At 38.7% G+C, this 18093-nt stretch overlaps 2 protein-coding genes across 3 annotated transcripts in view; one reads left to right on the forward strand and one right to left on the reverse strand.

Moving 5' to 3' along the window:
• Positions 1-18093, reverse strand: part of FAM227B (family with sequence similarity 227 member B) — a 695955-nt gene that overhangs the window by 365850 nt on the left and 312012 nt on the right. The gene's annotated exons all lie outside the window — the stretch shown is intronic.
• Positions 6191-18093, forward strand: part of FGF7 (fibroblast growth factor 7) — an 84795-nt gene continuing 72892 nt past the window's right edge. Inside the window, exons 1-2 of one of the 2 annotated variants that reach the window (XM_040414022.1) lie at positions 6191-6503; positions 6973-7547. In XM_040414022.1, the coding sequence (XP_040269956.1) occupies positions 7262-7547 (286 nt within the window). In that variant the 5' untranslated portion in view covers positions 6191-6503; positions 6973-7261. The remainder of the gene's footprint in view (positions 6504-6972; positions 7548-18093) is intronic. The other variant, XM_040414021.1, reaches the window with a different exon arrangement.

The following is an 18093-nucleotide window of genomic DNA, read 5'->3' on the forward strand; positions in this document are numbered from 1 at the left end:
ATGCCACATAGAATTAAGGCAGTTCTGAAAGCAAAAGGGGGTCCAATACCGTATTAGTATGGTGTTCCTAATTCTTTAGGTCAGTGTATATCTGCATATCATAAACATGAATGTTTGGATTTTTATTTTAGACATATCTTAGACATATGTTTTTTGTCATGATTAGTATTAGTACACTGATAGAAAACTGCATGATTTCAAACTAGTAGAAAAAAAGGAGAATAGCAATTTATTTGCCGTTTAATATTTTCAACAGGGAAGAAAAGAAACAGACATTTCCTAAAAAGGTAAAGCACCACAAAATACTATTAGAACACCAGAACAACTAGTAAAGTTATCCTGTCCTTATCTACTTTCATGGTCTATAATGCGTCACTTCAGTTAGTTTTTTGTCCTCCCTTTCACACTTAAAAAAAATTTGAGCAGAAAACCTGTCTTGGTCTCTAATCCTTTGCTGCTTTGAAGGACAAACAGTTATGGCACTACTACTACTCACTACGCAGCTTATGTAAGACAAATTGAAAAGGTGATTATGAAACACACATTGAGTCATGATAAAATAAAATAAGCTAATGCTTTCATTCACGGAGAAGACAGATGAATAGCTTGTCTTCTTATTTACTAATCTAACCAGAGACTATGCTCAATATTCATGGCGTCTGTAATAAAATTGTTAAAGAGTTTTTCTCATGGAGACAGCCCATGTCCATTATGAGTTATTAGTGTATATGGATATCATAAAGGGGGATCCTAGAAACCCCCTCTGTAGGAGAGTCACACTTCATAAAAACGCTATGTAAAGTTACATTTATCCTGTTGTGGCCATTGGATGGCAAATGAATGGGCAGATGTGACTTCCTCTGGTAATAACAGCTGAATGGCAGGGGATAGAGAAGTTGGACCAGTGGCAACAACTTCCATTTAAAATATTGGTAAAAATTCATTAAAACCTTCATGACAACGCCATCCCTTTAAAGCACTGTTACCAAATATAAACAATGCTGTGCAATTATTTTACATTTGCATAGACGCTTATCACCCATGCGTAGTACCTGTTGCTGTGGCACTGTCATCCATTTGTTGTACGCAAGTTTAGAATGTCTTGCACATCATTCTTGAAAGGGTTATTATTAAAGAGGACCTTTCACCGATTATTACACTATGAACTAACTATACAGACATGTAGAGCGGCGCCCGGGGATCTCACTGCACTTACTATTATCCCTGGGCGCCGCTCCGTTCTCCCGTTATGCCCTCCGGTATCTCCGCTCACTAAGTTATAGTAGGCGGAGATTCCAGTCACTAAGTTATGGTAGGCGGAGTCTGCCCTTGTTCTGCTCTAGTGCTGGCCAATCGCAGCGCAGAGCTCACAGCCTGGGAGGTTATTTTCTCCCAGGCTGTGAGCTCTGCAATTCGATTGGCCAGCGCTACAGAAGAACAAGGGTAGACTCCGCCTACCATAACTTAGGGAATGGAGATACCGGAGGACATAGCAGGAGAACGGAGCAGCGCCCGGGGATAATAGTAAGTGCAGTGAGATCCCCGGGCGCCGCTCTACATGTCTGTATAGTTAGTTCATAGTGTAATAATCGGTGAAAGGTCCTCTTTAATGTCAGTATAGGGTTTGACTTTCAACTACTGTTGAAAAACATGAGGAAATTGCTTACTAATTGCAAAACACCAAGTATCCTTATAGGCAGTAAAATAGAAAAACTCCTTCAACTGTATCAGCACAAAAGAAGTGTAATACAAACATATAGCTCTAAACAGTTCTGAGAACAGGGGTGTCCATTCAATGTTCTAGGCCGAAAGTCACAGAGGGACTGCTAGGAAAAGACAACCCCATTCTCACCATAAATGGAAAACCCAGCAGTTACGTCCCCAAAAATAGCACATTAATGGCACATCCCACATAAAGGTCTGTGGTGGGAAACATTTATTAGTGTGAATATCCTCTCTGGAGCCAGTATATACACTGTATTGGAGAACTTTGAAATATTCAATAACTAATTTACCAAAATGTTTTTATTTTTTACCTTGTATTTCATAAGCCAGAGCTTTATTATTCTTGTTGCTAATATAGCATCAACATATTCCACAGCGCAATACAGTCATTCCCAGTCCTTAATGGAGTTCATCATCTGATTTACCTTTGGCACACACACACCCTACAGGCAATTCTAGTAAGGCTAGTTTCACATATGCGGCTGTTCTCTCCAGCAGGCTGTTCTGGCATAGAATGCCAGGAATCAGCTGGACAAAAAGCGTGCAGCTGTTATTTGTTCTTTTGCTTATTTCCCTGTCCACCTCACTGAGGTGGTCGGATGCATTTATATTAAATCTTCAACTGTCACCAAGATAGCGGAGCAATTGGAATGTTACTATGGCGTTTAACTTGTTACCATTGTATTGTGCGCACCAGTGTTGGCAGCATGCAGGTTGAAAGCATGTTGCCACTGCTCCGTGTATCCTGGTGTTGGTTATTTGTGGTGTGAATTGTGCATATCTGCTTGTATATGCTCTCTGTCCTGTATTGCAAGAGTTAATGTTCCCTGGTCTTGTGTCTGCATCTGTTTAACTAATGAGTTTGTTAAGTCTGCTATATAGTTCTGAGTCCGTCTGGTACATGTTTCTTGAGTTCTGCCACCTGTCCTGGATGTGCAACATTGATTGTATTGGATCTTTGCACATTCTTTCTCTGTCTGAATTCTGTCCAAGTTCTGTTGCCACGCTCTTGTGTCTATTCTGTGCATGTCTGAATTCGGTCTTGGTTCTGTTTGCCAAAGGATTCCTAAGTTCTATCTCTTGTCTGACCTGCCTAGCCAAGTTTTTGTATCTAGACCTGCTTTGTCTGTCTGTGTCTGAACTGTCTTCTAGAGTTCTGTACCTGTTCTGTCTTGCTACAGTTCTGCACATGTATCTGCTATGTCTGAATTGTACCCTGAACCGTGGATTTTACATGTTCCCTGCCTGCTTGTCCACCGTCTGGTTCTGTCTGTGTTTTGCCTTGGATTCATAGTGTTATGCCTGTCAGTCCTTGCCTGGCTCGGTCTATGATCTTGCCTGTGCTTCCAGTGCCTTGCACTGGTGGTTCTGACCCAATTGTCTCAGCTGCCAACGACACCAGAACTATTCCTAGAGGTAATGGCTTGGTGGCATCCCTGCACTGAAGTCCAGAGCCCTGTATGGGGTAGGGATAAAGGGTGAATACCAGAGGACCACCGCACAATGCCCTTAGGTTTAAACCAACGCCAAACCAGTTAGTTGATACAATGGTTCCACAAGCATTGTCCATAACATGGGGCAATGAATGGGGAGATCTCTGGATCCATGTGAGGAACAGGGCTAGTTCTAGCTTTGTTAGAAAGAGACTGTCATGTATGAAATGATGTCTGATTTACATTTTTTACATCAGTCATGACATAACCCATTTAAAGGAGTATTCTGGTTGTTTAAAATTATTCCCTATCCATAGGGCATAACTATTAAAACAGTGGGGGTCCTACCAATGAGACCTCAATGATCATTGGAATGGGGACACAGTACCCCATGGAGCCTCCCAAAATGAACGAAGTGGCCAGCCGTGCTTGCGTGCAGCCAGTCTATTCATTTCTATGGGACCTCTGGAAATAGCTGAGTACAGTGCTTGGCTATCTCTGGAACTCACATAGAAAAGAATGGAGCGGCTGTGTGCACATCCAGCTGTCTGCTCTGTTCATTTTGGGGGGGATCCACCGTGTACGGGGTCCCTATTCAGGTGATCATGGGGGTCCCAGCAGTAGAATAGTTATCCCCTTGACATCACCAGAATCCCCCTTTAATTCTACATTAAGGTAGATGTATGAGGGCTTGCTTTTTGAAGAACAAGTTGTGGATTTTAAAGAGACACTACAGGCCTCACCTTACTAAGGCTTATTTATCTCAGTATATGTGTGGCAGCTACCCGACAGTCCTCTTTTGTCACTGTATTGAGGTACTATTTATCCTTATGGAGAGAAAGAGAAGCCTTATAGGGCAATGTGCCATTGCAAAAAAAAAAAAAAAAGGAAGCAGATCACCCCTCTTTCCAAAATGAAAAGAAACCTAAGCGTTTAATGCCTCCAAATGCAAGGTAGCTATTCAATAAGTCAATGCCTGACCTTTTGAACGGGACTTGAGATATAATTTAGGATTATAGCTAAGATGATACGTCAGCTGCAAACAGCTGATTAGAGGTAATTGCCCCTCATCATTGCAGAATAGAGAGAACTGGCTTACCTGGGTGGGAGGTCTTTTTCAGGATTCTGGGGGTACGATTTCTCCGGGCCAGGCAAAGGTCTTCTGGGAAAAGATATGCAAAGAAACTCTCTTTCCAAAAGGAAAGGAAAGCTGAGACTCTACTGCCACTCTTTTTGGAAAGAGAGATTTGCATACCTTTTCTCCCTCAAAGTTTAGTAATCTGTACGTTCTAATCATTCTGCCCTTGCTGTAATACAAATCAGCTTTCTATGCACTGACTTACTGCTGAGCCTGTGATAAATTTGTGTTTAAACACTGAAGCCAATCTGCAGAGGGAGAGCTGCAAAGAGGAGACAGAAAGGGACAGCCTCGGCCAATTATGAGAAAGGAAGTGTGTCTCAGACTACCTTGGACTCAAGACTACCTCCACAGATCAGAGCACTGATCTGATGGTGCTTAAATAAAAAGCAGCCAAACAGTAAGTGATGTGGAAGATAAGTAGCAGTGAAGCATCACCAAAAGGTAGTGACTTACATTTAATTTCTAGTCAGGAACTTTAAGGCACAATTTTGGGATATGTATACATTTGTATACATTAGCTTTTTTTTTTTGCATATAATCACATAGCACAGCCACCTACCTGTATGTTACTGCATAGACAAATTTGCCTTCGCCCATGCAATCACTATGACAAATTACTGCACTGTACTACTGTACTAAGACACTTATCAGTCACATTTTCTTTTGTTGCAGAATGATTAATACTACCAAGGTTGAGTTCACACTTCAGTTATTTGATCAGTTATTTCCATCAGTGAGCTAAAAGCCCTAGTTAAGCCTACACAGAGATAAGATATAATGTAGAGATCTGCACCTGTTCTGTGCTTCTGACCTGCACCTAGTTTTGGCTCAGACTAACTGAAGGAAATAACTGACCAAATAACTGAAGCATGAACTTGGCCTAAGTAATATATACTTTATAAGATATACAACAATATATATACACAACAACTGTGGAATGTGCAGGACAACAGTGTGGTTGGAGACATAAAGTAACAGGCAATGAATATCCAATGCTGCTGTATGCTTGTAAATCATTCAATAAGCATTGACTTTTTATTTTAGCTAAAACTCTGAGTTCTCGTGTGAACTTTTTTGATACGTACTCCACAAAAAGCAAAGCGCAACAGAATAAACCTGTCAACATTAGGACTTTACGTTTTCTAGAAATTACCTGCATTACTGCATCATTTAAATCTTAGGGCAGGTAAAAAATAGAATAAAAGTTGATAATATTCAGCATGTAACATAACTACTTATATTGTCACCCTGCAAGGCCACACCACTATAAGCAATATATGCGGTCACTGGTTGTGTTGCAGAGCTGTGGTGTGTATTTTAAAAGCTTCTTCCTTATGTAATGTGCAATCTCAGTTTACGTATACCATGCAATGACAAACAGGATCACAGGAAAAGCTGATACTGTGATCTGAACCAGGTTTACCCTGGGAATGTTCTTAATCTCGGAAACTCCTCCGTCTACTCTAATTATAATTCCACACTCCATGCACAGTCTTTAAATATAGACAATGATACTTTATACTGTCCGTAACACATACAAAGAGCAGCCCCAAAGATCCCGCCTGCAGAACAGAATATTTCATTGAACCACCATGATTGCATCGATTTTTTTTCAATCTTTACTTTAAATGTTTCTGTGTATTGAAATTCATGTTACTCGGAAATAAAGTGCGGAACAAAAAACTGAACAAAAAGAGTTGTGGTTGACTGAAAACATTAAATCTCTTGATAGGTTTCATTTTATGCTCTAAAAGTTGTTCTCTCCCCCTGTAGGCACGAAGAAGAGGGAGAAAAAAAATATATATCTTGATATTCTCCAGGATTCTGCAATATATCTGCCCAGAATACTGCTGCAGCTACTCAGTCCTCACAGTATAAAACATGCTCATAGCTCCCTCTCACGATGACTGAGATTCACACAACTTTTTTTTCTCCCTCTTCTTCGTGCCTTCAGCTGCTGAGTGGTTAGATCTAATTGCTTCAGTGAGGTCACCAAAAGGTATTTATCGAAAAGCATTGAACAACAACAGACTTAACACAGACACACAGAGAAAACCCCTCTTGCGCTTTGATTTATGGAAACATTAAGGATTGTACTACAGTTCTTTCTGGGTTGAGAAATCTTGTCAGAGCAGACTCATGTTGCAGAAAGCAGGCGGCAGAAATGGACTACACATATATCCAGCTGTTATCTTCGAGAATAAGTAAGTTATCTCTGCTATTTAAGGAATCATTTGTCTTCTGCTCTAGCAAACCTTTTCTTTTACTTCTACATGAAGTGAGGAGAAGTACTGGTTGAGGTAACAGAATAAAATCTACTTTTAAGTGAAGATCCCTGTAAGATTGTACATAGTGAGTAGAGCATTCTTGACAGCTCAGCTCACATGCTGCTGTCCATAAGGCATTCCCAGCTTTTCACTATGCTGAGTAATACAGCATTTCTCTGCATGAACAAAATCATTTTAGCACTAAAGCTATGTACGTTAGGTCAGTGACAGGCAGGTTGACACTGCATACTTGCAATGCTTTACTCTTTTTTTTGTGTAGTTTACACCTATTTGCCAATTTGTTTACACTGTATCACTGGTGCACTTTTTAGAAAGAAAACTCTATTATAAATGGCGAAACATTTTAACAGTCTAGATTGTTATAAACGTTATCATGTCTTTACAGTTCTGTTAAATTTGCATTCAACAGTATGTCCGAGTGGTCTTGAATATTATTGCTGCCAAGGTTATCCCATTTTGATCTTCTGAGGACACCGTGGAAAAAGAACAGTTTTGTGAAGTTCACAATTTATGGCATAGACACAAGACAGTAATACAAGCCTGGAGTTAAACTGAGTTGTTTCATCTAAACGAATAGCAAAGGGTACAACCAGGTCTTGGACCTAGAAACACAGATCCACCTGAGATTTAAGTTTCATTATGATGTTCATGAAAACCCAGATCACTGCACTATAATGCGCAAATGGATACTAACTTGGATCCTGCCAACTTTGCTTTACATACCATATCTTTACACTATCTTTCTACTGGGCACGCTCTCACTAGCCTGCAATGACATGACTACAGAGCAAACGGCTGCAAATGTGAACTGTTCCAGCCTTGAGCGGCATACCAGAAGTTATGAATTTATGAAAGGGAGTGATGTAAGAATAAGAAAACTTTTTTGTCGAACACAGTGGTATCTGTGGATTGATAAGCGTGGTAATGTAAAGGGTACGCAAGACCCGAACAACAGCTACAGTAAGTACTCACCACTTCTTACCAATTGCAATACTGTGAAGCTGGGTTTGCTTTAAAGTTGGATAACAAGATAATAATACTGTGATGGTCATAATTCACTCCAGTTTATACACATAATCCAAGATAAATTGGACTAGTGTTTCAGTCTCATAGACAAACATTTGATATTAATTTAATCTTTTAGAGGAGTTGTTGAAATGAATTTGCTGGACCTTTTTCCAAATCTGAAAATAATTGGCTAATGTAGTTAAAAAATAATAATGAAAGTTTCTTAAGGAAAATACTGTTTTAATTAATAAAGTTGATGACCTAGCCTATAGTTCTATTCCAATAGGAAAATGCTTTTCAATATACAGTATTGTGCAACATGCAGATGGATGATAATATGAACACTGCCCACTTAATACAAAACTCCATGCAGCTTTCAAGATGTATTTACTGCATTGTGATAGCCCGTGATTTCAACGGGGTACCTGTTTAAGAGGGACCTGTCTAGAAGAGAACGTAATGCTTTTATATCCCATGTGTATAGGAAAAGAACATATCTGATTGTATAAAAGCATCAAAGTATGAAAGGCAGTTAGGCTAAGCCTACATGTGACAGACTTTTCCACTGTGCCACAAATCTTGGAAAATCCACGTATTGCAGATTTTGCAGTGGACTGTACTGTCAATTGTCAAAGATTTCAACTTAAAAAAAAAAAGGTAATATTCACTGTGAAAATTTAAAATTTAAATGCATGCTCCGATTTCTGGATGCAATTCTTCAGAAATGTGTGAATGGGGTTTTGAGAACCCCATCCACATGTACTGTACTGTACTGTTTGAATCAATCCACTGCAGTGAATCAATCCACTGCGGGGAATCAATGTACGACAATTCTGTCATGAAGACGACCTTACAGTAGTCAAACTACGAAATACGCTATAAAAGGCAGTAATGGAAGAACCATTAAAAAAGGGTATTTTTGCATCCTCTAGGTCAAACGGTTAAGAAATCCTAAACCTCATAGACATGTCTTTTTCAACCTAAAGTATGTTAATAACTACTTTACACAGTACAACTACATGCATGCATTTCATTACAAATGAAATATACTATGGTTTATAGTCAAGGGACACCTTGTATTAATGCCACTGATCATTACATTATACATATAGGCTTTTTTTTTAGTTCAAGGGCAGGTGGAGCAATTGTATGGTCTCTGGATGTCTGAAGTCATTTAATAGCATTATTATGTTTATATAACAAAGCTATGAGACATGTATTTTCTCAGGAGCAAGGATAAATCAAAGGGAGTCAACAGAATCATTATTAGAATAGGTCTCTTAAAGGAAAAGGATGACACATCTGTAATGCAACAGTTAAAAATCTCTAAAGGTATCATTTAGGATTATAACTAGAGTAATGAATACTGGAGCCACTAACTGAGTATAAAAAAAAAGCAGTGTAAGACATCAAATGCAATCAGACAGGAAGGATACTGGGTGTGTAGACTAATGTTTTACACAGAATAATAAGAGAGGGCTTGTTTCTATACTAGAGAGTCAAGACCAGTGTATCTTAAAGTCAATTACAATAGTGGGAGTCTGTTGTGTGAGCGTGGGGGGAATTGCATAACCCTAGCAACTAATCAGCCATAAGCATCTAACTGTCTGGATGTTTATGACAATGACAGCAAACAGCTACTGGCAGCTCTGCACGTAATAATTTTTTCACACATGAATTATTGGAAATCTGCACATGTATGAAACAATACTGGCGACTTGAGTGCAACAAATAATCATGTCAAAAAGTAGTTGATGTTTAAAAAATTGCTGTTGCATAATAGTAATACTGTAATTTCTTATTAGCCATTAACAAATAAGAAAGGTATAATTGAAAAGTGTATATGAAATGTTTAACCTGACAAGTGGAGTTTATAATGTAGTTGGGATTGTATTGAATACAACTATAGATGTGACCACCAATGAAACCAATGTCAACTTTAATTGGTGTTTAGACAAGCAACCTGATTGAAAATGTTGCAGTCTAAGTTGGCAAAAGTTTTTTTTGTCAGAAAATGATCGTTTTCAAAAGCGTCACTATATGGAGCTACAGTGTTCAATTTTGCTTTAGTTCCACTAAAAAGTTTCAAAATCCTAAAAAATACATACATAAAATACAGTAAGTAAACATATTTCTATTCGCAGCTACTGTTGGATGAATGTTGGGAGCAGGAAGCTGTAATACCAACTGAGACATCATCTGCACCTTTGTTATGTTCTATGTAGTAGTTGTTCTCCACTCAAAAATTCAAAAAGAATATATTATAAAGTGTGAGCTCTTCATGTGTTCACCATAGCACCTAAGAATCTTAATAATGCTGAACACCTTTAAAGGTCAGCAGAAACTGGGCCACCTTACCACCCCTAGCACCACTACCAACATGAACAAACATACCTTGGAATGGCCAGCATGTTCCACTGGCTGTGCAAACTTTATATGGAGAATTTTTGTGGGAACCACTGTGCCAACTAACCAGTCTTACGTTGGGTCAGAACTGAGGGCATTGTCCTAATAGTCCCATTGTATTCACCTTTGAACCTCTATACCGAGATCTAGACGTTGTTGCGGGGGAACTACCAAGCTGCTACCTCTTTGAATAGTCCCGATGTTGTTGGCAGCTGAGACACTGGGACAGAACCACCAGTGCAATGCACTAGAAGCACAGGCAAGATCATAGTCAGAAAAAAGCAAGCAAGGACTGACAGAAGTAACACATGGGAACAGATGCCCTTTAATAAGAGTGGTTTTACAGTTTACAATGCCATTAAATGATTATGTCATGACTATGTATTAGGAGTTTTTGATTAAGACAACTTCTGTCCATATTCTTTAGTCAATACTAATATCATAGAAAGAAGTTCGCTGTTTAGGACCTGCTATTATCTAGAGCAGGGGTGCACAACGTTTCCTGGTTGGGGGCCACATTGCCAGACTGAACCAATGACGAGGGCCGAAATTAAAATTTAAAGGTGTATTAACAACTGAAATTTTGTACTTATGGCACATTATATACCATTAATGTCTAGTTATACTTCCAGGACTCCCATCTAATGGGAGAAATACATGAAAATGACATGTAAGCAGCCACAAGACATAGGCATACATGTCTGTTACCAGATGGTCGGGGGCCGCACAGAATGGTATCAAGGGCCGCATGTGGCCCCCGGGCCGCAGGTTGTGCAACCCTGATCTAGAGACACTACAATTAGAGGACTGAGGATAACTAAAGGAGGACATACACATTAGACAGCAGTAGGTCAATGGTTGAACAACTGTTGAATGATCATCTGGTGAACAACTGTCCTGCAGACACAGCCATACACATATGAACAATCTTTCTGGGAGTATTCTTTCAAAGAAAGATCTTTGTTCCACTAAGATCTTTCTTCCCACTATGAGATGAAAAATTTTAACACTAACGCTAATTTCTTTACAGACGATGATGGGCAGTTTGTCTTAAACAACTGTTCATTGTTACATTTCACCCAACAAACAATCACTTTGGTTGAACCTGACATTTCCTGCCTTTCATCAACTTTAGACAAATGTGTATGGCCACCTTAAAGGCTATGCACATCTTTGGGGGCATTTTTTTAATTATTGCATTTCAGTAATTTTGGTCTAAATATTTTTTTCCATTGTTCGTTATTAAAAATTTTCAATAGTTTTTCTGAGACCGCTTACACTTTAAGTCCATTTGCAAACTAGCAGACTTTCTGCTTTACAGTGACTCCGTCAGAGAATTACTCTGACGGCTCCATGTGTAGCCCTTATCTCTGAACACCTGACAGCTTTCAAAAACTAAATGAAGCTAAATTTTTACTGAGTGTTTATATAGTGAGAGCAGTATTGCGTGTTTATTGTATTATGAAATACATAGACTGATACATTCTTGTTCTCTAGGACAATATATAGCATGCATATATAACTATTTTAAAGCACTTTAACAAGCAACTGTTTAAGTTTGAATCAATTGTTAGGTTGTGCTGAAAAACATAAACCTATGACCTTTGAACCTACGATTCTATGTTGGTAAAATCTACTGCTGCTACTGTGATGTAAAAGTTACAGAATAAATGCCACCCAATCTACTGTAATGCCCTTTTCTTGGCAGTCAGATCAAGAGTGTTTGCAAGGCAGTATCTTACATCACAACTGATGGCTTAAAGTCTGTGATGAAAAAGGATATAAAATGATAAGTCATGAAAGAACCCATTTATCAAAGGTAATATCCAAGCAGAATTCAAATGAGTCAATTCCTTTTTACCTCAATTATTTATGTCAGTATACAGTAGGAGTAATTGCCACTTTTCATGTAATTAGTGGCAATGCAAAAGTTACTGTTACTGTGAACAGTTAAGCAAGTTGAAGATTAATTGATCTCCAAAAGCATAAAGTTAAAGATGGCATATTCCCTTAAAGGGGTTATCCCATGGTCAATTAAAAAAAATTAAAATAAGAGGACATGACAATCTCTTTCTAACAAACATAGAACCAGCCCTGTGTCTCACATGGATCCAGAGATCTCCCCATCTGCTAGATTTATATCAATCTGACAGCTCAAGGGGAGTGACTTTTCTGCTGCAGCTCAGGGGGCATATCTCAGCTCTCCCTATCACAGCTCAGGAGGCAGTTGAAGAATGAAACTGAGCATGTGTGGCCTTCTCAGTGAGCAGGTAAAAGAAATAAGAAAAAGCAAACAGCAAGTGGCGCTATACAGACACAGTTTATGAAATAACTCAGTGGCTATACTGAATTTGAAATTACATGCAATTACATAAGACTTCAGATCCAGGTGCTGGTTTGTAAACTGTAGAATATTTTACGTGGGATGACCCCTTTGAGCAAAAACATCTTTTATTTTCATCTTTTACATTTTCAAAATAACAAAAAAGGAAAAGGGCTCAAAGCAAAACTTTGGGCACCCTGCATGTTTAGTACCTAGTAGCATCCCCTTTGGCAAGTATCAAAGCTTGTAAACGCTTTTTTTTGTAGTCAGCCAAGAGTCTTTCAATTCTTGTTTGAGGGATTTTCATCCATTGCAAGCATCCATGCAAATGTATTCCAGTTCTGTGATATTTCTAGACTGTCTTGCAGGCACTGCTCTTTTGAGGTCTAGCCACAGGTTTTCAATGATGTTCAGATCAGGGGACTGCGAGGGCCATGGTAAAACCTTCAGCTTGTGCCTTTTAAAAGTCTATTGTGGATTTTGAGGTGTGTTTAGGATCATTACCCATTTGTAGAAACCATCCTCTTTTCAACTTCAGTATTTTTACAGTTGGTGTAATGGTTGCTTCCAGAATTTGCTGGAATTTCATTGAATCCATTCTTTCCTCTACCTGTGAAATGTTCCCCGTGTCACTGGCTGCAACACAACCCCAAAGCATGATAGATCCACCCCCATGCTTAATGGTTGAGAGGTGTTCTTTTTATGAAATTCTGTGCCTTTTTTTCTCCAAACATACCTTTGCTCATTGTGGCCAAATAGTACTATTTAAACCTTATCAGTCCACAGAACTTGTTTCCAAAATGCATCAGGCTTGTTTAGTTGTTCTTTTGCAAACTTATGACGCTGAATTTTGTGGTGAGGTCGCAGGAGAAGTTTTCTTCTGATGACTTTTCCATTAAGGCCATATTTGTGCAGGTGTTTCTGAACAGTAGAACAATGTACCACAACTCCAGATTCTGCTAAATCTTCCTGAAGGTCTTTTGCAGTCAATGGGGGCTCTGATTTGCCTTTTTAGCAATCCTTTCTAAGCTGGGGTTCACATCATGTTTTTCCCATCTGTTTGATGTATACTTTGGGGGAAAAAAGTTCAGCATACAATGCTTTTGTGTCCTGCAGGGATGCATCAGACTGATGCCTGCTAACCTATGTCTGAGATACAGCATGGCAGGCAGCCTATGAGAATCCAACAAACTACAATAGTATTCTACTGCAGTCTATTGTACAGTTGATCAGAAGCTCACAAGTCCCCCAATGAGACAGAAAATGACAGTAAATAGTTTATAAAATAAACATAGTTTATACTGCTGCATCCAAAAATGTCTGAAGAAGTAAAATATAAAAATATTTTTCCTGTGTGGTGAATCCCGTAAACCCCTCTGTGACACAGAACTTAAAGGTTTCTATTCTGGTGGATCTGAGTCATCTTTGTATAAAATGGCAGCCCATTCATCTGAATGGCTGTCATCTAGTACTAAATTTCCCCTAACATGAGTAAAATCAGCTGTTTGCTAGGTGTGGCTGGGAGTGGGACCAAGGACGATTAGTTGATTGACGCATTTTGAAAGGGGGTTTTCAATAGTCCCATTCAAATCAATCAAATGGAAGGTTTTTCAACATATCCTGAATTCAGCTATACTACAGTTTTGGCTTTTCTAATGGTCAGAAATCTAGCTGGTGAGTTTTATTAAGCCCACTGTTATATCAGTAATGTCTCATATTCTGTAGAATGTATTTATTACAAATCAAAGCAATTACCTTTATTGATATATTTTGCTACATGTGAAGGCAACAAGCCTTTAGGCAATGGAGTCCTTTAAACCTTCAGAGTGTATAATTGTTAACTTAATTACTAGCTTGAGACAGAATCTCCTTGTAATTAATTTCTAATTGTACTATTTTAGAATGCCTTCAGGTAATGCAGAATGACAAGAAATATATAACATTTTAACAAAACATGGGTTGAAATAAATGCACATTGGGAATATATTTGGTCAAATTTTCCTCTTAAATATGGTACTTTAGCAACTAAATTACTAAAGAATACCCAAAATCATTACAATCCTTCTGTAAAAAAAAAAAAAATACTAGTTTGTAAAGGAAAAAAACACAATTGCTCACTAATCCACTTTTATTTTGGTCTCAAATAAATTGCTCTCAAATTATTTTGGTCTCTATTAAAATAGTAATTTTCTGTATGTAATGTGCTTTTAAAAAATGGTGCTCAGGATATGAAAGGTGATTCATGAACATTTCACACAATCCAGTTAAAGGAGATGGCCCACCTCACACTTTAGTGGCATATCCCTAGAATATACCACCAATGTCCGATAGGTGGGACCCACACCTATCTTTAGAACAGGGCCCCCAAAGCGAAGGAGAGCATACTGTGCATGCGCAGTGTGCTCTCCATTCACATCTATGGGAGTATCGAAAAAAGCCAAGCAAGCACACCTTAAAATCTCTGGAACTCTCATGGAAATGAATGGAGAGAAAACCGCGCAAGTGAGGCTACCTATGCATTCAACTCTATGGGCGTTCCAGAAATGGTTGAGCCGGCACTTGGCTATTTTCAGCACTCTCACAGAAGTGAATCTAGGCTGGCCGCTTTTGTGCATTGCGCTCTTGCTCATTTTGGGGGCCCCGTTCTAGAAATATCCTAGTGACATGCCATTAAAGTGCGAGGTCAGTCAACCCCTTTCCTTTTAAATGTATTTCTGCACACTGCATCAGACTATACAGGCTCCATCATAAATAAAGTCTCTTAAAAAGGACAATATGAAGTAAGATTCTAATTATAGTCTTTTCATAGTCCATAAGATCTACATTTGCAATCAACAGTATATTTAAGTAGGTAAAGTGTATTCATTCATACTGTATGTTAATAGTTTACAAGTTGAGAAGCTGATCACCTGTTCTACTGTTCCTCCAACCACAACACTCAGTTTTTGATTCATCTCTTCAAAATGCACCTGAACAAAACCTTATGTATCCTCGGTTTTCCAAATCTAGTTTTAGGTTAGGAAAGTATCCTCTGCAGATAATATGGAGGCAGAACTCCCATATTCCCCCTCTAAAACTTCTTATCCACACATGTGAAACTCTAGCGCCTAAAAGCAAATTAATTCCTAATGTTGCAGTAAGGAGATGACCCCACACACTGGCAGAGACAGAATGTATGTCACACAGTCAATGTTCATTTAGTCATACTTCAGATTATTAATCATTTGGATACAATTTCTGATTATATATCATATTATAATGCATTCTCCATGTACACTGAGCCTTTTAAAGGAAATACGGCACATCATTTAAAGGATAACTGTCATATTTTTATTTTATTTGCTAGTTTATTAGAGCTAGGCATGTATACCTGAGTTAGTCTATCAATGATTGCCAAAAGATCTGTAATTACCTTATAACAGCTTTCATTAATGTCTCCTGACCCTTTCCACTGCTCTATTAAAAGACAGTTGCTATGGCTCATCTGTCTCTGGCTAGGCAGACAGAGGGGCGGTCCTTCACACTGCATGCCTGCATTAGGCTTCAGAGTGAGGAGGCGTGTCTCTCAGTAATCCAATCTGATTGGCTGGCAAGAAGCTGCTGGCTACAGTAAGTTTGTATGTGCCTTGAGGGAATGCAGTTTTGTCCTCAGAAAACTGGCAGAGGAGCCATCTTGAGAAGAGCCTCATAATGTAGGATTCAAAACAGCCGTAACTAAGGGGAAAACTCAAGGAAAACAGTGGTAAGTGAAGAAACTAAAGATTGCTTTATGCATAATGCTGCTGCAGTAACATATGCTAAAATATATTTTTTTTATGAAAATATGACAGTTATCCTTTAAGCTAATACATTGATATGCCTTAAATGAATAAATTAGGGTACAAGATAGCCTAAAGCTGGACTTACAGGCAAGTGCAGAGGTAGCAGTCGTCACCTGACCAAGTAGCCTGAGGGGGCCCAATGACCCTTGTGTCATATAAGAAGACACCTGTATTATAGAAAGTGCATGCTGGAAGGGCTCTGTCATAGATTGGCAAAGGGGGGTGCCGTTTCAATTTTTGCCTCAGGTAGCAGGAAGGCTATGTGCTCCCCTGCCACAAAACACTAAGGGAAGGAGGCCCAAGTTGAACTCTTGCACCAGGGCCCATGAGACCTTTAGCTACGCCTCTGCTTACAAGGCCCAATATTTGGGCAGATAATAGGGAACAAAAGATCCTATAATCTGCCAGTCACAAGGTGCTGCAGATCAGAAACGTCCGTTCATCATGTAAACTGATCGGAGGTACAGACGCCTCAATCATCATTCCTGGGTAGCAGATCGTGCTGTCCAAACAGCACTCTGCTGCCCAGGAGCAATGAATCTGTATGGGGACAAGGGATAGCTATAGTGATCCCTCATCCTCCTACTGTGGAGGTGATTTCTGTATGTAAATGCAGAGCTTCACCTCCACTTAATGAGCAGCCGACAGTCGGAAAGGAACGCTCCTCGGCTGCTGCTCCTCCGATGTGTAAATGCACCTTTGGGCTTAGGGTTACATACATACTTGGAAAATAACCTGGTTCAAACAAACTGCAATAAAGCTGCAATTAAAAAAATAAAGTAGTTTTTTTCACAAAATGATATTCTAGAGAAATACAATATATTCAAATTATTTTAAGCTTATTCTTATAACTGATAAAACCAATCACTATATATTGATGTTGCCATAATCAACAGAATTCTATAAAATTACCAAAATATAGATGGATATTTGGTTCTTTCCTATAACACAATATCCTGATGCTGACTTAAACCCATTAAACCTTAATGTTAGACAATCTAATGGCATGTGTAATCTGACTCCAAATATATAACAAACATAATGACCAAGGAGAAAATAAAGTGGGTAAGCAAATGGCCACAGAAAAATAAACTAAATGTACGAATGGTTTAATGAATGAGCAAAGTCTGCAATCAACAGTCTGGAAAAGCTTCATTCATGTATGTAGAAATAATGATTTTGTGGTAGAAATGAGTCAAACCACTAAATAGTTGTGAATAACCACATGTCATCTGGAATTTCAGCACACAGAAAGCAAAGCAGTTAAATCTTTCTGCTTTGTGATAAAATGAATTGAAGAAACATAAACTGTCAGTGACTGGACTAGAGTAATCACTTAAAATTGGAACTTGGCGTCACAAACAAAGCTGTGTAAAAAATTTTTCATATAGTTAGAGAAACAGAATTCTGAATTCCATATTTGTAGATTGACAACACTAACATTACTTAAGTAATCAACCACATATTTGAATGCGTAGCTGACATGTCGGAGAATAAAGGAGACGCTTGCTCACATTTGATACAGCCTTTATTTCAAGGCAAGTATTATGCTGGATGATGCCATGAGCAGAACCTTCTGCTGGCTTTACAATATAGTTCTAAAATAACAATACGATACATTGGTCAAATAACACTTCCGAACACATGCCTAAATATATATAATATATATACCGTATTTTTCGCTTTATAAGACGCACCTCAAGAGGAGGAAAATAAGAAAAAAATATTTTTCATCAGACCTCATACCAAATCCTCAGATCAGACCCCCATAAATATCAGGACATCAGAACAGGCCTCCATATCAGGATATCACATCAGCCCTGTCATATCAGACCTCAGATCAGCCCACCTTGTTAGACTCCCATCAGATCTCAGATTAACCCACCTTGTCAGATCCTCTTCAGACCTCAGATCAGCCCACCTTGTCAGACCCCCATCAGACCGCAGA

Source organism: Bufo bufo, chromosome 1, assembly GCF_905171765.1.
Source record: "Bufo bufo chromosome 1, aBufBuf1.1, whole genome shotgun sequence".
Lineage (NCBI taxonomy): Eukaryota > Metazoa > Chordata > Amphibia > Anura > Bufonidae > Bufo > Bufo bufo.